We start from the raw sequence: 27,265 nt of genomic DNA, 5'->3' as shown, positions 1-27,265 counted from the left end.
GTTTCGAAATACAAAAAAAAGCTGAAAGTTGTGTTTTATTGTTGTAACTAATTATCATGGAAAATAATCATCTCATAAATCATGACACACTGCTCTCCCCTACGTAAGCTGCATTTATAAGTTAAAACTATGGGTATCGGTATTGATATCTGGTAACTACTTATAGAGCTAGAAAAAAAGCTTGTATCATGAAGACAGAAAATAGGCCTAATAATGTTGTTTCACTCAAAAACAACAACAAAACTCAAAGGCTTTGTGCCTTTATTCTGAAATCTTTAATTTTTTTATATGACAGTACACTCAATGCATATGGAAAAAATAAGATATATTTCTTTTTGAAATGTATTTTTCTTAAGACCTCTCGAGCTCATTAATACTTTCGCGTGAAACGTTTTTAAATGATAAAAATCGTAATTTAATATTAACAACCACTTTCTGTTGTCTGGCAGAAGTGAGATAAAAGGGTGTCTTCCACTTGGGCTTATGGTTTTAGCTTGATTTTTTTATATATATATATACTTCGGGTGAAGAAAAATCTAAATAAATAAACAAATAAAAATAAAAACCATCCATTAATTTTATTTTGAAAGTCTCGACCAGAAGCTTTTATATATAGCCCGTATCCCTCTGTAATTTGAGAGAAGGGGGGGACGGCAGGGGGGAGGGCAGGACAATAAAAAAAAAAAAACCTTGGCGATCAGTCGGAGGTGTGAGAACGAGACCCAGCAGGACAGGGAAAGACGCTCACACGTGGAGGAACAAACCGAGCGCTTAAACAAGTAGCCTACCCAACTGACTGCTGTCTGTTTCGGGGGGAATAAAGGGATAAGGCAATGCTACTGGGAGAGCCGTATAGGTGAGGAGACCAGGCAGTGTAAATGAGCGCTTTTTGTTGTATTTTGTGATTGAGAAAGTAAGAGCAGAGAGGGGGGAAAAGTGGGCACCCGGTGAGTGAAGATTATGGAAAACCTCTGGAGGAGGAGGACGCAGGCGGTGAGATGGAAGTGGAACTCGCTGCTGCTCTGTTTATTCACCGGTGAGTTTCTGCTTTAATCGTTTAAAACACTTTCATCTCCCAGTCACCTTTAAGGTGGCTGTAGTGGCTCTTCCAGCCGTACAAATAAGCCACTGGACAAGCGCAATGAAACGTTTGGAAAGGAAGGAAACGGTGTTTAATATATAAGCACATTTGGGGGGTGATTGTTTTTTTTGTTTGTTTGTTTGTTTTTTGTAGAGATTTTCAAAATCCGAGAACAGTCAGGACTTGAAAACTGCTAGAAACTTTTCATCTTGAGCTAAAGTGTGCCTTACAGGGCTGCTGTGGTTGGGGGCAGGGGAGAGGACTGGCTGGAGGGGTTGGTGTATGTATTTGAGAGAAGGAGCAAAAAAGAAAAAAAAAAGGGGGGGGGGGGTGAAGGACATGGTCCCATTGTCTCCCAGCGTGTGGAGAGACAGGAGCCAGGACCTCAAGAGGGACCACCCAGACTGAGCACACCAGAGGTCTGCAAAAAAACCAAAAATGGGACCTCCTATTGATTTGACATGGAAGTATTTGATTCAGGGAGGTAGTGTGTAATTAAAAGGATGTGTCACCACTGCAAAGACAGCATCTATTAAACTAAGATAAATAAATAAAGGCTTAACTGATTTGGAAATCCACACTTTCACTGCACACGCCCCTGCCACCCCGCCCTGCCCGATTTTCATATTACGTTTTTTATGACATACCATCTGTAGTAATGTAAAGCCATCCCTCTCTCATTTACTTTCTCTGCCTCCGTTTGAACCCATGTGTGGAAATATGTGTGCATATTCCCCTTGGGCAAACACAGTCTGAGTGTGAGTGATTGCTGAGAGAAAGCAGAGCCGGGTGTACACACATGCTTGTTTTTTCTTCCTTTCTTTTCCTTTTTTTTCTGCAGCGTCCTTCATCTGAATCACATCCCCGGCGCGCTCTTGGTTGGTAAAGGCTCCCGACCTTCTGCGCGAAAAAGCTGCAAATATCGCAGAGAGCCTTCGGGATGAAAAGAGCTGGTGTCGTGGCAGCAGGTTGAGACGAGTATACAGAGAGGCACAGCTGTGTGCACAATGCTTTTTAGCTGAGCCCTGGGGGGGGGGTTAATAAAGCACATTAGTCAAACACACACACTAAAAGAGATCCTGCCAGTGTCACTCACTCAAATGGGTGTTAAATTCTCGTTGTGGATCATAAATTGCTTCGGCACAGAAGGAGAAAAGCTCTGAAACCATCTTAATTTGATCCATCACGCATACACAAACACTTGTACTGTATCTTATTCTAATGGTCTCCCACTCAAAGGGTAATTAATTCAGCTGGTGGATTGCTGAGGCTCACGATCGTGTGCTAATTTGAGAGCCACAGTCATGAGTGCTCTTAAGAGCTTGGGGAGGGAAAAAAAAAGGGTGACTGGACCTCCCATCCGAGAGGCTTCCTCATTTCTAAAAACAAAAAAGGTGGAGAGACCTGCGTATTTAAACCCTAGTGGAGGTTGTCCCCTTTGGACACCCACTATTGATCATCACATTACAAGACTGCCATTAGCGTGATGACTGAGAGCCTAAACAGATCTTGAGGACTCTTAAAGTTTTCCTGAACTCCAGCAATGTGGCTTTTCTCAAAGCTGAGGGGCTCGTAGGAAATAGGTACTTAATGGAATAGCTAAAAAACTAATTTTAGAGGTTGAGACATCTTCAGTCAACTCCCCAAAACACTGGAGTCTAGGCTGCCTATAATAAGACCAATCTTTATGCTTCATTTGTACCAAATGCATTTTTTCTAGCAATTTGCAGTCTCTGAGTCGGAGCCTGATGGTCCACAGAGATTTCAGTTTTCTTCTTGATTTTTCATCAGTTTTGGTAAAGGCTCAGTTTTATCTCCCGGAGCCTGAATACAGTGGAAAAACAGCTGAGGTGGGGAAAAAAAAGGTTTGCAAGTGGCTTAAGTGTGTAAAAGATCTACTTCTATCCAGTCGAAGTCATGGCAGCCTTGACAGAAAGAGCTGCTAAGCTAGGGGCGTGCTATTATTACTGATAAACTGCATTGTTTGGTGCTTATTCTCAAATCTCTTGTTCAAGTGCAGAGCCAGTTCTGCTTGAGTTCCTTTTAAAAACCATCCCTCATTTGATCACTTCTAGTGCCGCGTTGCCTGGGTGTTGCATACCTGTACACAGGCTACACAGTGGAACGCAGCATTAGAAGAAGTTTGTGTAATTTTGGTGGGAAGAAACCGAGAGTGGACTGAATATGGATCTGTGAAATCAGCTGTGAGCTCTCAAACAGAAAACCACAACAGCGGTTTCATCTTTTTTTTTTTTTTTTTTTTTTTTAATGTTGCACAATATAGGTGATTAATACAAAAATATTGCCTCACACAGTTTTGGGACAACAACTTTGTGGTGGTGCCAGTTCCAGATTAGGCACCAGATTACACCTAGAGTCAGTGGAAAAGAGTCGATGGTGTCCACCGTGTCCAAATGCCTCACCAAGATTTAATGCCAGATACTCTCCATGACGCAGCTCTTCCCATTTATCCAGGCTTGGGACTGGTGAAGTACCAAAAAGGATTGCCTGTATTTAAACAGTTGTAAATGACTTGTTGGCTTATAATATGTCAAACATAGCTGTCATGAAGGATATCAAGTCATTTTAAGCTAATCAAAATATTCTTGTCATCAGGTAGAAGCTGCAGAAACCACTGGATTGATTTTAATGTAGGTACAGTAACGCAGCGTCATAAAAACACTTACAAAATAGGTAATTTCTTTATTTTACATATAGTTTATTAACCAGTGGCTGGGTTATATTCAAGCCCATGGAATACGTTTTTAAAAACCTTAACCTTAAGACAAGGAAGGTTCTGGTATCCTAACACGATCTAAATTTAATATTACTGGTACGTCATCATATGAAAAGTGTTATGTTTTTTTGCTGTGTCACAGATTTGTCTGTCATCCTACATCAGCCCACAGTGCTTGATTCAGCCGGTGGGACACGTGGGCTGTTTTGCCACCTCGGTCCAGCCTGCGTGTTGGAAAATAAACCGTGCACATGTAGTTTTCAACGGTGAAACCCTGAACGGCACGTGGCCTTGCTGTTTTATGCCATCAGGAGGTTCTTCTTTCATAGGCCATTGTGACATTTTTCTTTGTAATTGAAGACTGAATTAAAATGTTTTTTGTCCCTGCTGGCTGTTATTAAGAAACATTGTGATGGAGGCAAGCAGGGTTGGCTGAGTGCACTGAAACAAAACCCTAATGTGTGTGTTTCTCTTTTTCTTTTTCCCTGAATGCTCCGCAGGTGCATTTAACGCAGGCAGTGCCTTTAAATCTGTCTTGAAATATAAATAGAAGCTGCCAGTTGGAGGTTGTGTGCTTAGGGGTTAGTTCATAAGAGGTTTCATTATAGTGTTGAAGTTTTTTTTGTTTTTTTTTTTTCTTTTTCGTGATGGGAAAGGATCAAAAAGTGTTGGCAAGACCTGAATGAAGAAGTTTTTGAAGTGTACACTGGCAGCTTAACACCTTGACAATGCTCTGTGACTTTTTATTTCCACTATTTCATCAAAGGAACTATCTCTCAGGCTTCACCTTTTTGTCCACTCGCACTTCTTTGGCTCCACAAACCTATAACATCCTGCATTAGCAGTCTGTAACCAGTGTGTGGTTGCTTTTGTGTGTGTTACAGGTGGCAGCGAGGCCCAGTGTGAGGGCTGCGTAGAGTACTGCTGCGATGGGTCGCCGCCTTTCTGCTGTTCCTACTACGCCTATGTGGGAGACGTCCTCTCGTAAGTAGAGGTGGGGGATTAATCCAAATATCGATAGTATCGATACTAATGGTATTGGTACTGGATCGATACTAGCCCAGCAGGATCGATACTTTGTATTTACTTGATATCGGGTCGATACCACAATTTACAGTATCACGTCACCCCACATACACCGGAAGCAATACAGAGATATCAAAGACAGTGTTTTTGTTGGAGTTTCCTCAAGTTTTAAGGTCCTGATTTCTGTTAAGGCAAAAATATCTAGCAGTGGTGTTAAGACTGCCATCACCCTTTCCCTTTTTTTTTGTGTCTAAATATAGCTGATAACAAAATGCAGGTGTAGCCGCTGGCAAATCTGTTTGTCAGACACTTTCATCAGGATAAATGAGGGACTGACTCGAGGTCCCGGTGAAGCTGTCCAGCCTTTAACAGCCTTGGTTGCCAGGAAGCCGCAATTATCTCCCATCAGTTCACGGTCACATTACATGTATTGTGTCGGATCCTACTGGAAATAAGAGAATGCATTATCCGATGTCTGTGTTTACTGTTTTGTTGTTTTAGTTTTTCTTTTCTTTTGCTGCCACCGTAAAACTAAGAGTGGAAGGAAGAGCTTGACGTGCTTAGGTAGTTTGGTGCTAAAAGCGTAAAAAGGAGGTCAATGATTTAATCTGCTCAGTCAGTAAATGCTGGCTAAGAAAGCCCTCAGTATTTGAATCTCTGACTGGAATCTACACCTCCTTCTCAGCCTGCGTTTAAAGTGTGGAGGTTATTTAAAGGAGAGAGAGCTCATTCAGGTCGGAGCTATTCAGAAGACATTCAGTTGATCTGCACAGCACAGCTGCTTTAGCGCATACAAGGGGACCTGGGGGCTTTTCCTATATTTTTATGGCCGGCTTTAAATCATGTCACTGCATGTGCAAATAGTCCCTGCAAGTCAAGGGCTCGGGCTTCAGACTGGTCTAAAAAAATAATAATAATTGGCAGTTTTAAAAAAATATTTTGCTCCATGTGATGTCAGTGAGAGCAGATATCCCTAATATGGTCAGCCCAGTTCAGATCTTTTGCTTATGAGGGGCAGCCGATCAGAAGTACATTGGCTTAAAGTGAGGGTTTAACATGTCCCCTTTAGCTCTGCAATAGACTGGTGGCCTGCTCAGGCTGCACCCAAGCTCTCATTAGGCTCCAGCCCCCCAACAACCCTTAAGACAATGGAGGATGGATGTAGGTCTCCTTTAACATATCTTTCAGACCTTTAAAGTCTTAGCATGCCTTTTGTCCAGTCTTTCTCCCCTCACCTCCAACTGATCACGACAGATGGCTGTCTATCCTTGAGCCTAGCTCTGTTGCAGGTTCCTGTTAAAATTGAGTTTTTCTTTCCTGCTGTCACCAAGTGCTTGCACATAGGGAGTCGTGTGATTTTTGTGGTTTTTCTAGTTTTTTTTTTTTTTTTATCTTCCAAGATAAAGCGCCTTGAGGCAACTGTTGTTCTTATTTGGTGCTATATAAATAAAACTGTATTGAAATTGAATTGATGGTAATTGTAAAAAAGTAACTGTATCCTTAATTTTTTTTCCTCCATCTTATGTGTATATTTGTACCAATTCTATCTGATAACCTTTTAAGGCTTGATTATATTCAGAATTTGCAAAGCAGCCTTGGCTGACATGTTGACTCATGCTGACCACGAAGATGTAACAAACCTGTCAGCGATGAGTCCTTTTTCTATTTTCCAGTGCCAGTTCACAAGATCTTCCGCAGTCACATGGTCACAGGCACACGCATATCACACACAGCTGAGTTACATCAGATGCTGCAGTTTATCTCCATGGCAGCACCTTAGAAATATTGGGTAGCATGTCTGTTGGAGACAGCTGCCTCCTTTCTCACGTGTGTGTGTGTGTGTGTGTGTGTGTGTGTGTGTGTGTGTGTGTGTGTGTGTGTGTGTGTTTTCCAGGGGCACTGCCATCTCTGGTATTGTTTTTGGTGTGGTGTTTTTGATGGGGGCCGTGGCAGCCTTATTCCTATGCGTGTGCATGTGCATGAAGAACGGGCGTGGTGCACGGGTCGGCGTGTTCAGCACCTCCTATAACATCAGCACTGTGACCCAGGGCTATCCAGGTGGGACAATATACACAACCACACAACTTGATGTGTCCTATACCATTATTACTATATTATTATATATTTTAAAATACATCAAGTTAATTGGATTTTTAACTGCATACAAGGGGCAAGAGAATTAGATATTTACTCTTTAAGACAGAAAGATTTATCAATAGGTCAATATTGTCATCTATCATCATTTTCATCAAATAGTAAAAAGTAAAGAAGAGAGGAGAAACACCTTTCAACTATGTCACAAGTGTTGCTCTCAGGCATGCTCTCCACCAGGGGCAATATTTGTGTATACCGGGAAAACAAACAGGCATTTGCTTAGGTAAATTTCAATTTGTGTCTGCACCTTCAGACTTGATATGAAGGATCATAATATTGTTTTATCAACGGAGAAGTAGTCCTCTTCACCAAAGAAGTGAAAACGTAAAGGAAAGGGACATGTTATTAAAATGTCATCTTCTTCCTTCTCGCCTAAAGCCGCATCTCCAGAACTGAAATCAGTGCTCTAACACACAGAAACGTGCATAAACATGCTTATTTATTACAGATATTGTCACAATTACTTACTGTCAGCAGATTAGACATGTGACCCTCCCTTCTCTGGACAGCTGACCACGAGCCGGTGTTGTGCCACTGCGGTACTATTTCTGACCGGGGTAATTACTTTGGCAAAACACCAGCTAATAACAGCTAAAAGTGCAAGATTTACTGACAAAAAAGTTTAGGTTATCCTCAACAACTCACTTGGGTATCACTGTCATCTTCACAAGTGAACTTCACTGACTCAGCGACCTGTATTGAACTCCTTTCACAAAGTTTCAAAGCCTCATCCGGAGTAGACATGGACGCTTTACACTGGCATATTGACAGCTGAGATAAACAATGGACTGATGACAGAGTGGTGGTGTGGGGATTGGTGTGCGAAGAAAGAATAGGATAACTTTCCTTTGTTTTGGTTTTTGTTTTGTTTTTGTTTTTTTGTTTTTGTTTGTTTGTTTTTAAACTATTTATTTATGTAGTTATCCTTAAGTTCTGTTATTGAAGTTTAAAATGAAATAAATAAAAATTATTGATGACAACAATGGACTGATGGTCCACCCACACAGCACGAGACTCCGGAGCAGATCCAGTCTGAGGCTTTTGTTGTCTTAGTACACCCAATACAGATGAACAGTGTTCAGACTTTTCGAGGTGACTCTGGGGTAAAAACGTAAAATATTGAAAAATATTTAATTGATCGAATCTGTTTTGAAGTCATTGCTAAGTGTTGGTATTATTTAAATATGTTATTATATAATTTGTACAAACAGTATTAGAAACATGCTGGCTGTCTGTGGCCATTATGGGGATCTAAAGTTAATGTGTTTGTAGTATAGTGGCCACCATAACTAGTATTATCTGCCTGTATTGGTAGGGGTAAGAAAACAGAGCTTAGTTGACTACAATCTACTGACATCTAGTGGTGAGATTTTACACACGTCAGCATTAAATCATTAAATATTGGTATCGGTCTTAAAAATTCTATATCGATCAGGCTCTACTATTGTTGAACACTGATAGCTGTAACTGTTATTTATTTTTTTTTTTTTAAACTAAAATCATTAATTAATGTTAATGATGGGGTTGGGGTTTCAAGCTAGTTAGTTGTGATCCTGTCATGCTACATGTGCTGTAGACCAGCGGTCCCCAACCTTTTTTGCGCCACGGACCAGTTTATGCCCGACAATATTTTCACGGACCGGCCATTAAGGTGTCGCGGATAAATACAACAAAATAAAACTAGTACCGGTACCGAAAAAAAGAAGATTTATTCATAACACACGTGAAAAGACCCAGGAAAACAGAGTTAACGATAAAAACGATAACAAAATAACGCTGAAAACCGATAAAAACCCTGAAAACCATACATTTCACACCTGAGCCTCAACTCTCGCGGCCCGGTACCAAACGACTCACGGACCGGTACCGGTCTGAGGCCCGGGGGTTGGGGACCGCTGCTGTAGATAGTGCTGAAAGCATATTGGAGTTGGAGCATTTCTTCTATTTCCCATAAGAAGAACAACATTAGGACACAACTTGTGGGCTGCATCTGCCGGTTCTAGATTGGGCACCGGAACAATACTATATACTGGAGCACATGTGCACTTTTAGTGTTATAACTGTTAAAGGGCAATACTGAACAATAATAAAAGCGGTACAACCAAGTTAATCAAACATTTTATTTATTAGTTAATGCTGCTCAATTGTTTGTAACAAATCTGTCATATATGAATATATTATTAGTATTAGAAGTTTATTTATACTATAGTTTATCAGGAAGCAGTCTAAGTAATTCATTTGGGTCTACATGATGACTTACGCACAAATGAGGCTGCTACACTGATTTCGGTATGGTGAAACCTTATCTACTGGCCTCAGGCGACACCTGAAAATAAAACTGAAAAAGAAAAATGAAGGGGCATATTATGTTACAAGCTCCACTGGGACCACAAACAGATTTACCATGGCCACTATTTAATCATTATAGACAAATAAGTACTTTTCTTTAAATAGCTTTCATTATCTGCTAGATTATATGCTTGTTTTTTCTCCCTGCTCTCAGAGCTCCACATCTGATACACTCTGTTTCTGCTTAAGAGGGAGAAAATGGCAACAATGTTTCCACCTTGTTCTCACAAGGTACATTGTCTGCGCATCATAGTCTGTGTTCTATGATACTCTCCAGCCTAAGGAATGCTACTCTTTGTTTTGTTTTTTTGTTTTGTTTTTTTCCCTTCTGGGGCTCATTACTTATTTATCATGTTTCATTCTTCTCTGCGTATCACCTTGATGTTACACTGGCCGAGAGCTCGCCGCGCTGCCCTGCAGCTCTGATCATGTTTCATGAATACAGCACAGTGCAATGTCAGTGCATGTACTGTATAATGAACGTACGCTTGTTTCTCCACTGGGTGTGAGGAGTAGTTGCTGCTATTACTTGCTTACTCCAATCCCATAAGTGAGTCACTTTCGATTGATATTCATTTTTTATTTATTTTCCCTATCAGCACTAGTCATTTTAAAATAAAGTCCTTACTCACCACTATGTGACTGTTTGCAAGCTCTAACCTCTTAACCCCTTTTCTGTTATATCTGCAGCTTTGTTGTTCTTGTGAATAATGTAAGTTCCCTCAGTGAAATTGATAGACGGGGTCAACTAAAGTGCCTTTTTACAGTATTTCCATTTCTTCCTTCATTCAGCATGGGCACCAAAGAATGTGGTTTCTCTATGTAACCACTAGAGGGTGCAACTGTCGTGTGAAACCTGCAGTAAAATTGGGGCAGGCATCCTGAGCTTCAGTGGGCCTCATTCATATTGAATATGGAAGAAATGTGAAGCCTGCAATTATTACAGAATAACTGAGTTGTTTTTTTTGACCAGCCTGCTTACTGTCAATTTTGTTCTCACACACAGGTCCACCGCCTCCATACACCTACGACTGTGAGATGTACCCTCCATCCCTTCATCCCCCGCCCTACACCCCAACACAGCCTAGGTCAGCTAACTACTCCCCGCCGCCTCCTTACCCTGGATACACCCGAAAGTGAATCCCCGCTGCACTAAACATGCTGCCACGGCCCAGATTCGCAGACACAGAAACGGCTGTGCAAATCCGAACTCCGAAGCAGCGAGCTGGTGTTGCAATTTGGGTGTGACCACCAAAAATTTCCACACTGAAACACAAACCTAACTGGCAGGCCAGAGCACTCGGTTCAGCTTTCCCGTATTTCTGCTGCTCTGTAGTTGAGGACATGGCGGGGAAGTAATCATTTGACAAATGTGGGTCAAGCTGGCCACAGAGCCTCAACTCATCTGATGATAGACTTAACAGTTAGCAGCCCTGCTGGCCTGCAGCTGGTACTTTTTTGCCCGCTAATAACCGATATCCCTTATCCGTCCCCCACACCTGTGCACATTAAAAGCATTCAAATGATCATTTTGTCAGCACAGAGGGGAGAAAGCTCGTATCACTTGAGGCAAAGAGTCTTTCCTGGACACAGTGTAGACTTACAGAAAGTTATCAAGCCCTCATGGGTTTTTCTTGTTTGTTTTAAATCTTGAGTTATGTCAGCGTCTGAAGTGTACATTGATGATTAAGTCTGTTTTTAAATGCAGGTCTGGACCTGTCACATAAAGACTTGAATATAATTCATAATAATGCCCGTCTTAATGGCCTGGATGGCTTGTAAGGATTAATGAACTGTTTTGGGTTTGTTTGTTTTTTTTTTTTTTGTTTTTTTTTTTTTGTTTTTTTATTGTCTTACTTGAAAAAACATGTTATGAACTGTGGTCACACTGAAACAGAAACATGTCTTTCTGTTGTGTTTTATGAAATTGTTGAACTGACACAGTAACAGGTTCATGGTGGAATTACAGCTGAAGGCTGATTTAAAGATTTTAATCTAGAGTGACCTCAGCCATAGCACAATGAGGTCTCTTTCCCAGGCTGACTGTGAATGATGGAAAGGATTTAAACCATGTAATAAATATAGTGAGGTAAATAAAGTGCTTTGTTACTGTTTCCAATAACTGTTGTAAATAAAATGTGTTTAAAGTGTTAACTCCAGTATTCCTTTACACTATGATTAATAATATAACTTGTTTTATTGGGTTTTTTCTGTTTAATATGTTTTCCTAATAACAAAAACTCATAACAGGAATACAAATATTCACAATATAATCCAGTGACTCATAATAGCAGCATTACAGTTGCTCAATATAGTGAAGTAAGCTAGAAACAAGGCTAACATTAAAATAAACAGAATAATACTAATCATGACTAATACTGGGAGATTTTTTTTCTCAGTTAAAAGAAACGTAAAGCTTGGGGACTTTTTTTGTTTTGTTTTTTTGCTCTAAAATAAAAAAGGGAACATGCGCGCGCAAGTAGGCTATGTGCGCGTGTGAGTAAGCTCAACGAGCGATTTAAACAAACGTGTGCGCGCCGGGAAGATAGCGCGTGAGTGTGTATGTGTGTGCGTTAATCCCACTCTGCCGTGGTCAGGTGATCCGGCGCTGAGCAGCTGTACAGCCTCGGTATCGCTCACCATCAGACAACGGGAGACACCGGCGCTGAGCAGACTCGTTTTCTCGCCTGACGCAAAGCTTTAGAAAACGGTGCGGTATAACGCTAGCCTGTAGGTGCGTTGTTTTAGCGAAAAGGCATGGGGGACCGAGTAGCTTTACTGCTGCTGGTTTTAGCGGCTTCGGCTCTGGCTGTCGAGGTAAGAGAAAAGCTTCATTTTTTCCCCTATGTGCGAGAATTTGTAGCATTTATCCCCCTCCACCATATTGTTGATGTCGGCTGAGTCAAGCGAGCTAGAGGTAGCTAAAAGGAGACCGGAAGTTGAACTGTTGTTCCTTCAAAGGTAAAGCTTAGACTAGATTTGTTAAAAAAAAAATTTAAAAAGAAGGAATTGAATCTTTGTAGGTAAATGTATTGTGTCTACCGATCCATCAACAACAAGCTGTTATTTCTGTCCTATAAAACTGCTCCTAACACGGTGTGTTTGAATATAAATGCGCAGTTTGTTTTGTGTTGAAGGCTGTAACCGGAAGTGTAATGTAAAACAATCAAGCTAACTTGAATGCTAAACATGAATTCTTTTGGATTCCTAAATCAGAGTCGACGTTAATCTTTAGTACACTTTCGCGTATCGACTGGGCTATTTCATTACTATGCTTCACTGTCTGTTGTTAACAAGTACAATTTGAAACAAATGATGTATTCACGTAGTTTAATTTAAATACCCTCGCTTTAAGTGTAATTTAATTTCATTTACTGAGTCTTTGTGACAAAGGAGACAAGCTCCGAAACCTTTGACTTAAACCTGTAGCCTATGTGTTTCCCTTTCCCCCTTCACTTTGCGTTAAAACTGAGAAACTGCTCGTTTTGCTGTGATTTAAAACGTTACAAACCGGTCAGGTTTGCCAGCGAACCATTTCCAGCCAGTGACACTGCGCAGATGGTTACGGAATCTGTTCCTGTCCAGTGGTCATCTGCGCTAATTCAATCTCGTTATACTAATCACGGTGAATAAACGTAAAAGCGTATTGTCTCATTTTCTATATCCCCCGGGCTAATTTATTGGCAGTGGGCGTGTTTTTTGTTTGTTTTGTAAGTGTAAGTAAAAACGTAATTCTCTCACGTTAATAATAATTAAAGCTTGGGATGACGGGGCTTTAAATACAACAAAAATGTAAAAATAAAATAGCGAATATGCGAGTTTCTGCGGGAAAACAAAACGCCACAAACGCCCTCCACGTATTAGATGGGCGAGAATAGAGAAGTAAGATGGCGGCGGTGCACTGCAGCATTTATCGAGGGGAAACTGGGAAGCCAACAGGAGCTTTGACTGGCATTGTTGCCTTTCATTGCTCTTTTTTTTTTTAAAGCCATATAGGAGAGTTTAACATGCGAGCAGTAACACTGGTTATGTATTATCACGGAGCTCTACATAATCGCTGTTTATGGATTTTTTTTTAAACAGGGTCTTTGCCAGGAACAGCGCTTTGTGACTGTCCACTGCGAAAATGCCTATTTTTACACGCCGTCTACTCAATCCTGTGCTGATGCCTGTCTGATTTCAGACATGTTCAGTGGCCTACGCGTTACAAAAAAAAAATCATCATTGTCGTCATTATTGTCTATTGTGGCTCTGTCATGACATAATTACTCATTTCCTTGTCTCAAATAAATAAATAAATCAAAATCCCCTCCCTAACGATGAAATTTTCAGTTATTTTAATCGGTAATTTTCATGAGAATAAGAATGTATTAAAATCTTGCTTTTTATGATTTGCGCTGTGGCTTTGTTGTGAGAGAAATGACACATTCCCCTAGCCACATTGAATGTCCAATTGTGGAAGAGGAGGGATTGTTGGTTTTTAATAATGATACATCGACTAATGGTGCCAGCAACCTGTTAGCCTGGGTCCTTCTATGTATTAAGGATCAGTGTTTGAGGTGAAATTAGGCAGCTGATCTTTGTTGTTTCCTGTAAGCATACGCTGCAATCAGTGGACTTGGAATGGGGAGTTTGGACTTCTTTTTAAGCAAACCCTTGGCTTTGTTGATTATCCAAAGCTGAGGTCAGTCCAGACAATCCCTGGCCTTTGAGTCCTGTGTTTACATCAAAAACAAAGACACAAGCATGAATAGAGCAAATTTACCCAAGATGAGATAAACGAGATGTTATAAGTTTTTTGATCTTGTTATGGCTTGCTTTTTCTCGGCCCTTGATGACTGGCACATACAAACGCTTCTAAACACTTAGCCCGAGGAAGCAGCTTTTCCTGACAGACCCGCCCTGTACACGCTGGCCGCAGTGTGGAGCGTGGGAGTTAGATGCCAGTCTTTGTCTATTTCCAAATCCTTGGGAAATGGCTCTTGGATGGGTGCTGGTAGCCTGTTTGTGTGCACACTGCAGTGTTTCAGCCTGGGGGTGGACCAGCCCTCTCCCTTTATTAGCAAACCTTAATGCCATTATGCCTGTTGGCAGTGCCAGTGCTTCGCTCTCTGGCATGCTCTCCGCTGCTCACACTGCAGTTTGAGGTCTTTGAAGGAGAAATCCACTTGACACTAATGTGTCCTCTCTCATTTTCCATTTTCTTATTTTCCGCTTTCTTGAGCTCAATTTCACCTGCATGGCATCCACTTCTGTTCCAGTTTGAAGTTGATATTTTGCAGAAGGCCTTTTTGACAGCCCTCACAGAAGGAGGGGGTCGTTTTGTGTTTAACCCGGTGTCTCCAGCATATTTGCAGACTGAAAAGCAATTGCGAGTGAGTGAGTTTTAACTCTGAGAAATGTGCGTGATTGTTGACCTTTGAATTGGTCTGGGACTGACACCGAAAAACCTGCTGTAGTTTTTTTTTTTTTTCCTTTTTTTTTTTTTTTCTTTGTATGTTAATCTAGAGCTTAGACAATTAGTCCATTAATTGATCAGTCATTCCATGGAAAGCATCAACTACTCGTAATTAATTAAAATCCTCTGTTTACAGCCTGTTTTACAACGAATCGTATTGATTTCTCATAAAACTGTTATTTGTATACGAACCGGGATTACTCGATTTCATGAATAACCCTTCAAATTAATTACTCAGTACAGATGTGCACTCAAATCAGTGGTTTGGATGTTTTTGGAAACAAATACTTGAGCTCTTAAGTGATACATTGGCTCATTGCTAAGTGTAGTGACCAAAATAATCAGTTTAGATTTTTCAGTTCTTTTTAATCATCAAGAATTATTTAAGTGAACTGCCAAGCAATGAAAATAGTCCGAGGCTGTCAGGCTGTAACTTTTTTTCCTGGATATTGTCATATGCCCTTCTTTTATCTGGCTTTAATCCCGCCTCTCCTACCAGCTGTGATAATATTTGGTTATGAAAAATACTGGTGCAAACAGCACATTGTCCATCCTGGTTGTGTCAACAACGACGACGTTGATACCGCAGCACTCCCAGTTAATGCCTCCCCCCTCCCCGTCTGACCAAGAGAAAAGAATTCCTGACCTTTTGTTTCTGTTGTGGTAAACTGGGATGACACCTATCTGCTTGTTGTCTTTTGTAGCTTTGTGTCTGTAAATTAAGAATTTAGTAAATTAAGATGTGAAAGGAAAGCCAAACATGCCCAAAACACACCAGCACAATAAACCTTTAGATGAGTTGACTCAAAACTGAAACTTAGACACGCATGCTATCAGGTGGCTTGCGGTGCTGTGACGTACCTAATACTTAAAGAGAAGTCTCTTACTGTGATCAGTTTTGCTACTAATAAAAAAGACACTGTGAGACACTGTGAAACTGTAAGTTTAAGTATAGGAGCGTCTGTTTAGAAATGGTCTGCCTCAACCTTATTCTAGCGTTTTCCTCTCTAGACTCCCTCCTTTTCAAAGCATGGTAGGAATCCGGTAGTGCAGAGGCCAGTAGCAAGGTCAAAGGCTTGCATTGTGTACTTCAGCCTGCTCTCTGAATGAAATATTGTAGACAACCACAAGAAGGTTCGAATAAATCCATCAAGTATCTGATGGTTGGGCTTCCTTTGAAGTCTGCAAAGTATATCTCTGCAGGTGCATTTGTACTAGTAGTCTCAGGGTTTTTGCATCTAGTTTTAAGTTTAGGATTGAGTCAAGAACCTGCTACACTGACTGTAATGGAGAGTAGTACGAGGCATAAATTGCCAAGTTGTGTAGGGGAGCTTTTGTTGGTTTTCTTTTTGGTTAATGTGCGGTTGTGTTAACCTGACAGTTTTTGATGACTCTGTCACACCACGGCGCCTTCATTTTCAAGACATTGTGTCTCACTAATGCGATTCTGCAAGTCAGTCCTCCAGAAAAAGCCTTCGCCTCTTTGTGTCTGGCTTATAATTAGCTCTAATAGGTCAACATGTACTTTATTCTCAGGTTGTCTTCAGGGAACATTCTTCCTCCTCCCTTTTTTTTCCCACTACACGGCAGCACCATTCATCACTATTCCACTGTTATTTCCATCTGTAAATATCAACGCACCATGGAGACAAACTCTTCATTTCTCTGCTGCTGAGTAAGCAGCTGTTTGGTACAAAATCTGAATAACAAGCTGAGAAACAAGTCGCCCTGACCTGCACAATCATTCAGCAGCTGCGCAGAGTACATCCAGCACAGTAGTCATGCCACATCTGAAAGTGCATCCCTGCCATTTCCCATCAATGCGTCAAAGCTCCATCACGAGTGCAGCATCTGTTTGGCTGTGATTTGTTGTATGGAACTGGCTTTCCACTTAGATATGACCTGCAGTGTGATGATCTGACCAATGACAATCAAATTTTAATCATGGTTTTTTTTGTTTTTTACCGCACAAATGCAGCATTATCAGAGCAGGATGGATGACTCTGCATGATAACTGAGTGTATAGTTTCACAGTGGTGTAACACATGGTGCTGCAGTCATTATGTTACTATATATGAAGTCCTTCATCATCATCATCATCATCGTCATCACAACTATCATGACTCAGACAGGACTCAATGTGTTTGACAGGCTGCCTTGCTTGGAGGTTTGTAATGAACCAGAGAGGATCTTCTAAGCTAACCTGAATACTCGGAGGTCCAGTTCCCATTTTTGTGCTGGCGAGGTTTGACATTTGCTAAGGGGTCTTGACATATATACTGCAGCTCTATAAACTCAGGTTCATTAAACTAGAGTGCCAGTTTAATGGTACTTGTCTTTTCTACCCCACTATGAAGGATGGTGGGGTAGAAAACATCTGTCGCCAGAGACATTTTAAAAGAGACAATTCTGCAAAAGGAAGGTAGGTGGTGGAATAAAACCTTTTTGTGGTCTTGGTGACGATTTAAAATTAAAGTTAATTTAGACAATGCTTCAAAAAACTGTTCAGTTATGTGCCTGGAGGCCTTGGCAAGAAGCCTGCTGAGAAGAGAGACTTGCTTTGCTAGGACCAGGTTTGATTTGCAAGAAAGTCTTTGTAAGGTTCTCGCTGCCTCTCTGCTTGCTGTCCTGTTTTCTTATTTGCTGACCATCCAAAAACATGCTGCACCATCACAAATTTGACACATCACGATTACATTTCAACTTAAAAAGTAAATGTTCTTTAATCATGAACTTGCAGGGCACAGTCCAGAAACGGCATTATGCTTGTGGTGCTAATAGTTTTCTCCTTGCTGATGCTAACTAGCAGACGTGTGCCAGATGCTGTTGACAAAAAAGGTCAGAAAGCTTTCAAACGCACAAATTAACAATCAAAAATTCAGGTTGCAGTGATTAAATATGTCCTTTGATAATTGTGGATTAAAGATTTGATTTTTGGCCTATGAACTGAATTTTAAATCATAATTAAATATGCATGCATCTTATTTCAGCTCCTGACAAGGTATACACAAGCAAACTCTAATAAACAGCAGAGGCTGAATCTTTAAAAGTAACCGTTCAAATGTTTCCCAGAGCCATAGTGCGGCTGGAGATGGAGTTTCCATCATTCTCTTATGCAGCTTTTTTTCCTTTTCATTAAATTAATGTAGACTAAGAAAGTGCTTTGCCTCAGTATGTGTCTGATTACTGCAGAGGTTGTGGGCTTTTTCTAAGATGGGTGAATCTTCTAGGGAAAGTTCCTTCCTAAGGAAGGGGGGGTGTTTTGTTTTTGTTTTTTTGTTTTTGGTTTCACCATCTCTGTCGATGCATAAAAAGCCACAAGGGTCCTTGTTTTTAAAGCTTATATTTCATCACTTACAGAAATGATCTCATCCTCTCCTGTCTCGCTTCCCCCTTCGTCGTCTTGGGTGTTCATGGTTGCCATAGCAGTACAGCCTTCCCCCAAGTGCCTGGTATAATTAGGCTTTTCCGTGTTATTCCCGCTGTTCTTCTTACTCGCGTCTAGATTTTCATCACAAGAATTTGTCACTTTTGCTTTTATTCTGAAAAACCCGTGCTTTCCATGTGTTACTGGTGTGCTTGTACATGGAATGGGATGGAGATGCACAGATCAGAGGGTTTATGAATCTAGTACCTCTTCATGTCAGGCGGCACGCCATCAATTGTAGATGACAAGTGCTCTCGGAGTCCAACTGTGAAATTGGAACACTTGTTTCAAATGCCAAGCTTCTGTGTGTGTCAACGTGTGTGTGTGTGTGTGTGTGTCAGCATGATTTGTGCTGTGTGCACAGCGGAGATTTGCACCAAAGAGCGAACGGGAATTCTTGACGGCGTTGTGCTATTTCTGGATCCCTTTCCTGTTTGGACTCCATGATAGAAGCGGGCTTCCTGCATTTGTGCAGTAAACCGGACCGATGCAGAACAAGCCATGTGTGTTTGTGTTTTTGCGTGGATGGTGGGAAACCACTCATTAAAAAATCCCAATTGTTTGAAATGACAATGACAAACCCCAAGCTGCTTTCATATCCATTTGAGATTTTAGAAACAGAATTTGCCCACCTTGCTAAGCTGGTCAGTTTGTTGTCCTCTGCATGTAATGCAGTTAAGGTTAAAGCAGGAAAATAAGAACACTGCATAATACTAAAATCTACATTGCAAATACTGGTGTGGTGCTTTAGCATGTTTGTCCCCCCCCTTCATTTACCTCCTGTCTAGAGATCACCAAGACCCCAGGCTCCTCACTAGAACAAATAAGACATTTCTTTTTGGCTGTGATGTCTATTTTTTTTTTTTTTTTTTTTTTTTTTGTCTCCCATCAATTTTGTGCCAGCTAAATATGCAAACATGATGTTAAGAGCTAAAAGAGACAGATAATTTCTGTTTCCCCAGGTACAAATCGGGCTATTTAAAAAACAAACAAACAAACAAAGCAAAACGACAATCAAATAATCAAACACTAAATGAGTATTGACATCAGCCAGCTGAATTATTTTAAGCAGTGTCCTCTAAAATTGATGCTAATGAATACATTACGAAATGTTTTTTCAATGGGTGGCACAGTGGTAGCGGCTTTGTCTGCATTGTCGTTTCACAGCAGGAAGGTCCTGGTTCAAATCCTGGCTCTACCCTGGCCTTTCATTTCTATGTGGTGTTTGCTTGTCCTCTAAGTGCTACCAGCGTCCTCCCACAGTCCAAAGACATGCATGTTAAGTTGATCCATAAATCTAAATTGGCTGTAGGTAGTTCAAGTCCTGAAAGTGTGTATATTGACTCTTTTTGGTTAAAAGTGCACAAGTTTTAGTGTAATATTCTTTGAGACTATACAAACCCCAGCAATGCCCGTCTATTTCCATGCCCATCAGTTATAATTGGAAATTCTGTTTTTCCTTTGGTCCATTTGTGACCACAAGGCTTTAACTGGCTAAGTGTTGTGGGTTGGTTGGTTTTGTAACTCTGGCCACTGACAAAAAAGCTGACATGGTGATAAAAGTCAATAACATTCAGAAATGTTTGCCCACATAATTAAACATTTTAATTACAAGAAGCTGTAAAAAAAAAAAAAAAAAAAAAAATTCCCACCGCAGTCCTGCAAAGAAGCGTTTGACAGAAATATTTAGTGTATTTGTGCATATTTCTGTTGAAGCAAAAGCGGTTTTGGTAATCTCTGATCTAAGTTTATAAATTAGTCACCGTGTTTGTGTGTCTGTGGGCATCAGCGATCAGAGGTCCATCTGTTTATGTTGGCATGTCGCTGCAAAGTGACTCCCGCCTGAGTGGTGTTGAGGTCAGGGCCAGTTTACCAGGCCGGTACAATGGCTTAACGTTTAACACACACAAACGCATGCACAAGCAGTGATGTGCAAGTTACACATCAACCAACCCACTTCCTTTCAAAGCTAAGTAACCAGATGATGAAATTCCTGCTCCCCGGCGACTTGGATAATGGTGTTGCCTCAGGTTGCCGCAGCCAGAGGGAGGTTATAACAAGCTGTTCCCCGGGGTTGAGACCAGCCTCTGTGTCCATGGTGATTATAACTAAGGAAACCAAAAGTCCTTCCATCACCTCTAGACAAATTAAATGGGCAGAAGTCAGATGTGTGTTTCTTACACACTTCTTAATCAGATTTTAAACAGATTTGTCTGAGATGCTAATTCCAGGGGAACCCCCCGAGACAAAGCTTAATCGCACTGAATATGAATGAAGATAATTCTTCAAACAAACTTAAATTCTCCTCTCAGACTGTATGCAAACTTTTTAAGATGAGGACTGTGGGATAAGCCGCGAGTAAGGAAAAAAATAGATGGCATGCACATGAAGAGAACATATCAAGAACACCAGTTAGGGTGTTGTTGTGAAGGTCATCGACACAGACAGACGCGCTTAAAAGGATTAGCCGTCAGCCTTGATCCGAGGAAACATTTGATTGTGTCAGTTTATTCTTTAAGCAGAAATCAGTAAGGAAATCTATATTTATCCCATACTGATGCACATCTATTGATTTTTTTTTTTTTTTTTTTTAAAAAGCAATGCCTGAATGGACATGATGCACTGTTGTTGAGGTGCTCAGGTTTCATTAAAACCTGATTTAGCTCCATATGCCCCACCTGAAGCTGTTGGAGGATGAGCTAAGCAATCATCCTGCTCCCAGATTTTTTTTCCCCTGTTATATATTTAGATCAGAGCTTCTGTCCTGAATAACCTAAAAATGTTTGATGACAATGATGTTTATTTAGTTTTTAGATCTACTCTGTAATTGAATTTCTGGTCGACAGGGAGGGTGAGGGGAGGGCAAGCAGGCCTGACTGCCCTGTAATTAGTGAAACACTATCCACTAGATGTGCTTCCCAAACATCAGGCACCGGTAATGTTATATACACACCAGTATGATGGGATGCCCTTCTACACACACTTTTGGGCAGGTCAGAGGTGATCTGGGGGTTTGGGTAACATCAAGGCCAGCTTGTCGTGCCGATGCAGACTCGCACATACTGCAGCACTTCCATTACCTCGCCGGTCTTATTTAATTCAGTGATGCATCTTGCAAACAAGCCACAGACAGCCGGGCTTCTGCTCGATTCCACCGCAGCCGATTGATTAATGACTGGAAGGAAAGCCATCTAAGTTTGCAGTGTATCACACGGCATCTAATCTGAATCTCAAATGCTGAAAGCTTCTGAGGTTAACGCAGCAAAGTCATTATTTGCATTGTGTTAAGCTGCCATTTCTCATGTATCTAAGTAATTGTTAGGCATTTCTAAACACTCACCACTCAGCTGACGTTATCATTTGTCTGTGGAACATTATGTACCAGCTTGGACAATAATGCCTTGTTTTGTTTGCTGCTAGCCTGGACATATAAAACCAAAGATGCCTGTAAAAGATGCGTCCCAGAGTGTGTGTGTGTGTGGTTCCTGCAACACATTGTGCACTCCAGGGAGTCTCCCCCTGGAGGGAGAGCTGATCTAAGACACCCTCCCTCTTATTCCCCCCCTCCTCCTTCCACCAGCCCCACCACCTTCACCCAACTCCCCGTGGCAGGCCTGGGCCACACAGATAAGACTGCACAATTAATAGCGCTTCAGGACCAGTGCCCATGGGGGACACTTCAAAGATTGCGTTTGTGTGTGTCTTTTGGTGCGCTGGAATACATTAAACTATTTCCGTGCTTCTCTGTGCGTGCGTGAGAAAATGGATTTATTTGCATTTCGTATACATGTGATGTAATATTTCTTTCTCTGACACCAAAGGGGTAATAAACTTGTCCCTGCTCTTCTCTGCTATTAATGCAGATAATCACATCAGTGAATGCAGCAGTCACAGGCGGCTCTGAGACGGGAACGGTTAGGCAGTTTACCATAAAGCGGAAGGATTTATTTAAGAAGTTATGTCTTTATGACTCCCATGTGTGGAGTGGCGTGCAGTGGTATAGATCGCTGGGCATGTTTGGTCCTCTGAGAGTCGAGGAGCAGATAGTAGAGTTTACACCGAATTTGTTTTTTTCAAGGTTGAGCTAATTATTTCAAAAAGATTTTTTTTTTTTTTTAAAGGAGATTTAAAAACAAAACAAGATTTTGGGACATTTTTAAGACTGAATGGTGTTTTAAAGTAGCCGTATTACCATTTTCTATTTTTTTTTATGTTTTTTTTAAAAAAAAAAAAGACTGATTAGCCCATTGGGAAGTGAATACACTTATTACCTATACAATAAAGCATAAGTGTGTGTGTGTTTTCTTATTTTACAGATGTCAGCATTTCCCTGTTAATTAAAAATGTCTGTTATGCTTTAATGCAGCGGTCCCCAACCCCCGGGCCTCGGACCGGTACCGGTCCGTGAGTCGTTTGGTACCGGGCCGCGAGAGTTGAGGCTCAGGTGTGAAATGTATGGTTTTCAGGGTTTTTATCGGTTTTCAGCGTTATTTTGTTATCGTTTTTATCGTTTTTATCGTTAACTCTGTTTTCCTGGGTCTTTTCACGTGTGTTATGAATAAATCTTTTTTTTTCGGTACCGGTACTAGTTTTATTTTGTTGTATTTATCCGCGACACCTTAAAGGCCGGTCCGTGAAAATATTGTCGGGCATGAACCGGTCCGTCGCGCAAAAAAGGTTGAGGACCGCTGCTTTAATGAATAAAAATCCAATAAATAACCAGGGGCTTTTACCCAGATGTCTATCACATAATTTAAAAACTGTGCCTTTTGTAGGGAAGTAGCGTTATTTTCAAATAAAGTTTAACACTGGGTCTTTTTAAAATTCAGATGTTTCACACTCATCATCCAACTAAAGTAGTACCTGCCTGGCCGGTGTTCCAAGCGATCTGATCAGTTACTAAACTGTGACGTTGTCGGACTGCATGCCACCGATTGGCTGATCAGTGGCGTTACTTGATGAGTCGTGTGAGCATCTCGTCGAGAAAAAGCAAAACTGCCATTTTTGAAACCCGACAATAGGGCTGCCCAAAAACGATTATTTTGATAGTCAACTAGTCACCGATTATTTTTGCGATTAGTCAACTAATCAGATCATGCATCCATTGGACATAAAACGTACAGCTTATTGCACCAGCATGCATCTGCTCTTATATAACGATCATTAGCTTACAGCTTTAAGTGTTTAAGGTATGTGCTAACTAAAAATAAAGACAAGATGATAGTTTATTGAATTTAAATGAAATTTGCAGATAGTTTCGGAGAAGGTTAATAAACGCAGCCGTCTGCTCCTTGCTATCTAAAATATAACGGGACACCGGAGTATATTCTCGAGCATCTCACACTTCTGATAATCAGCTGTCTGCTTGACATTTATTCAGCTGTGTAAAAACTAACTTTAATCTCAGCCAAACCGATTTACTCAAGAAGAAATAAAATACTGAAAAAAGCCAAACAATAACATTTTTAAGTTATCTAAGTGACTTATATATGTTTAACCTGAGTAGCGAAAGACGGCGGTGGGTTTGAAAACGATTTGCCGGGAGTCCGGTGTTCTCACGGGCTCTAGTGAGCCTTGAACCCCGGCTCACTATCGAGCTAGTGGGTAACAGACATCTCCGAAAACTTCGGAGCGCTTTTGAAAATATGTGGTTTATTTTGTGACCCAGAAAGAATAATACGAGTAACATTAAAACTAACTAGCTGCCGCCATTGTTGGAAACTGAGCAGGGCCGCGATGGGTCGCACTATGAATTCTGGGACAATTTCTTCTTCGGGGTTTAACGGCAGGTGGCATCCTTGTGCATGCAGTGCTGCCATCTTCTGTTTCAGTCCGTTATTACACTCTTAAATCCTACTACTTATTCCTGCGTCTTTTGGGATCTCAAAGCTTCAAACGACGCGTCGACTATTAAATTAGTCGTCGACGTAATCGTGACTAGTCGACTAATCGTGGCAGCCCTACCCGACAACGAGGGAAATGGCTACAAAAAACAATGTCTTGGTCCCAGCAGGTATATTGTTTCCTCTATGTCCACCTTTGTTGCAGCGTTCATGTTGCATGCTAATTACGCGACGGGACGCTCGGTAGCGTTGCTGTGATGACAACCACGAATATCCTGGTCGTACTAGATTGTAATGGAAAACCATTCGAGTCAAGTTGTGGCTCGAATGAGTCAATCCGAGTAGGTACTAGTGGAAAAGGGGCTTTAGAGATGCTCTTCTGCAGACCTTGGTTGTAACTGTTACCTTCCCATCGACACCTGTCTAGCCATTCTTCACTTTCTGTGGGTGAAGAGGTCTTGGATATTTTCTCTCTCTGTAAACCTTAGAGATAGTTCTGCATGAAAATCTCAGCAGATCAGCATTGTATGAAGTACTCAGACAACCAAGGCACATTCAAAATGAGTTAAATCACCTTCCTTCCCCATTCTAATGCTCAGTTTGAACTTGAGCGAGTCATCTTAACCATGTCTACATACCTAAAGGCACTGAGTTGCTGTCATGTGATTGGCTATTTAGATATTTGTGTTAATGAGTAGTTGAACAGCTGCACCTATTGTAGTGGTCAGTATAGACATACATTTGCAATAGACCTATGTAAGCATGACAGTCTTGTGGCGAGGTTCTCATTTGTTTTTAGTCTATAAAGGTTTATATAAAGTTTTAATTCTGCTTTTTGTAATTCTCTTTTTCTAAACTGTGTGTGCTACTTTGAATTTCTGTAATACATTAGGAGAAATAAGCAAGTCTTCCCAACTGAGAACCTGTAACTTTAATGTCTATTTCTGTTGGGGGGGAAAAAAGCTCAATCAGTTAAAAAAATAAAAAATAAAAAAAATGTAGCAGGTTTTCTGTTGATTTATAAAATGATTCATCAGTAATTAGTTTTAGCACTAATCTTACTACTGATCTTTAAATCAAAAGTGGGTGAACCAAAAAAAAGACCACAACCAAATCAATTATCCCTTAAAGCAGAACATTTGACAGCCACACGATGAGGACGACGATGATGATGAAGCAAAGATCACGTTGCATGAGTCTAAGATTTGTCAGATGTGATGGAAATGCATCCATCTGTGATGGAAATGCATCCATCTGTGATTTTTACATCATAGCGTGACAGAAATGTGGGCCGTTTCAGGTGAAGCGCCGCGCTGATCTTGTCACTCTCATCAGAACCCTCCATGGGGTAGCACACCACTCTAGAAAATTGCAGCAGGAAATAATCTCACTTTAATTGCAAAACTAATATAAACTTGTATGTTATTGCATTACATTATTGGATTTTTTTTTTAGCTTGTTTTTTTTTTTTTGTGCATTTCTTTTTACTGGAGGGTTAACAATGTCCTTTTTATACTTAGATTATCATGGTGATGTGCTTTTTAGGGCTCGATAACGAGCTGTAACAACCTGAACAAAAGACTACACACAACTTAATGTTACTGCGACCGCGCCCGGTAGCTCAGCTTTATATTTTCTCTACTCAGTTGCAGTAATTTTGCAGTTTTTTGCTGAGAAAAGGCACATGAGAAGATTTCGTCTACTTTTTTCTGGTATTTGTTTGACCTCCTAAACTGGAGCTCTCGAATTTCTTGCTCTCATTTTGATCATACAATAGGCTCCTTTCATCAGTTAATCTGATTAATAAAAGCAGCCTGAAGCTGAAAGCTGCTTTTTTTTTTTTTCTTTTTTTTTTTTTTTGATGGATCACTGCTTTAGTTGCATCACTTTTCAGGGAGAAATAGCATACCAAGCAGTATGTGACTGGATTTTCTGCTGACTTTAATTGAACTATCTTCACAGGGTCAATCTCATATAGCATCACCCTCCTATCCCCTAGCTTATTCCCTGTTCTTGCCGTGATGGCTATCATGCCAGATTGAGACCAAAGGGGGATATTTCTCCTGGCCGTGCTGGCGTTCTAATCCTCAGTGCCCAGATTACTGCTCCCTCCCCTCTGTGCCAGTCTGACCGGCTGGCAGACTGGAAGGACTGTGAACCGGAGCCGTGATGGGATAAAGACAGAGCAAATGAAGGAGATGAGGGAAGCCTGGTGTCTCCTCGTATAATGTGCAACACTTTGTTGCTGTCGTGTGTCACCATTTTATTGTGACTGCCTTTTATTGAGTCCATCTGTTGCCTGCTCGGGCTAGATTCTAGCTCACAAGGTTGTCTCTGAAACCAGAAGACAACAACAAAATAAAAAAGAATGGCCTTTTTTATTCAGCCCATCTTTCATTTAGAGAGGATTTGTAAACTGGAAAATGTGTGCAAGTCATTATTTATGTAGCTACTAGAAGATTCAGCATGAGAAATTCAGTGGTTCTTTCTAAAGAACTGATGTAATCGACTACAAACTTCTTTTCATCTTCTAAGCTTTTCCTGACACCAAAGCTTCACATCTTATCATCTGTCTCTGGCCCTTCATTCTCGCATCCTTTCAGTTTTACTAAGAGCCTGACCTGCTCGAGCCTGAAGGCTTATTGTCCAATTCATCTGCCCTCCCATTTCTCCCTGTCTCTCGGTATTGTGGTTATTGTTCTTTCTCGCACTTGCTTCTCTCTCGATCATCCAGTGATTCTGATTTATAAGCTTGCTGCGAAGCCTTGGCCGACAACCCACTTCCCCTCCTCCTCCATCAACAGAAGACGGCGCGGTCGAGATATAGCAGCGGCGAATGAGAAGGAAGAGAGCATGATTAGCTGGGGTACGATTTGCCAACCAAAACAGTTCTACACACAGAATTTAAATGCCAGCAAGCAGTCGGCAGTAATTTCCCTACCTATGCCCCAAAGCAGAGAGGAAGTTAGGTTTTTTTTTTTTTCCTTTTCCAGTACGCGGTAGAGTAAGGCCAGAGGGTGGAGAGATACGGTCAAAATTGAATTGGGCACCCAGAGAGTTTTAATTAAAAGATAGTGTATATGAACTACTTTTTAAAGAAAAGTTTCCATTCTTACTTTGCCCTGGGATTTTACTATTAGTGAACAGGGCGGACTGTGATCTGTGTCTGATGGCTCACAGATGGTAGTGT

At 41.0% G+C, this 27,265-nt stretch overlaps 2 protein-coding genes across 3 annotated transcripts in view; both read left to right on the top strand.

Moving 5' to 3' along the window:
• The first annotated feature begins 640 nt into the window (after positions 1–640).
• Positions 641–11,501, top strand: cyyr1 (cysteine/tyrosine-rich 1). The gene is made up of 4 exons (XM_084920562.1): positions 641–1,036; positions 4,703–4,802; positions 6,739–6,902; positions 10,354–11,501. The coding sequence occupies exons 1-4, from the start codon at positions 961–963 to the stop codon at positions 10,485–10,487; spliced, it is 474 nt and encodes a 157-aa protein (XP_084776688.1). The 5' UTR covers positions 641–960; the 3' UTR covers positions 10,488–11,501.
• A 422-nt stretch (positions 11,502–11,923) lies between these two features.
• The window catches only part of appa (amyloid beta (A4) precursor protein a), a 35,700-nt gene continuing 20,358 nt past the window's right edge, over positions 11,924–27,265 (top strand). Inside the window, exon 1 of one of the 2 annotated variants that reach the window (XM_084920560.1) lies at positions 11,924–12,164. In XM_084920560.1, the coding sequence (XP_084776686.1) occupies positions 12,105–12,164 (60 nt within the window). In that variant the 5' untranslated portion in view covers positions 11,924–12,104. The remainder of the gene's footprint in view (positions 12,165–27,265) is intronic. The other variant, XM_084920561.1, reaches the window with a different exon arrangement.

This window comes from Perissodus microlepis, chromosome 23, assembly GCF_051167445.1.
Source record: "Perissodus microlepis isolate ML-2025 ecotype Zambia chromosome 23, ASM5116744v1, whole genome shotgun sequence".
Classification (NCBI taxonomy): domain Eukaryota; kingdom Metazoa; phylum Chordata; class Actinopteri; order Cichliformes; family Cichlidae; genus Perissodus; species Perissodus microlepis.
This window is presented reverse-complemented; position numbering and strand designations above follow the sequence as displayed.

What these genes read in the sequence shown, in the direction of transcription:
- cyyr1 (XM_084920562.1), top strand. Translation starts at nt 961, where the DNA reads ATGGAAAACCTCTGGAGGAGGAGGACGCAGGCGGTGAGATGGAAGTGG. An exon ending in GCTGCTCTGTTTATTCACCG is followed by an intron (nt 1,037 to 4,702) that starts GTGAGTTTCTGC and finishes TGTGTGTTACAG; the next exon opens with GTGGCAGCGAGGCCCAGTGT. An exon ending in TATGTGGGAGACGTCCTCTC is followed by an intron (nt 4,803 to 6,738) that starts GTAAGTAGAGGT and finishes TGTGTTTTCCAG; the next exon opens with GGGCACTGCCATCTCTGGTA.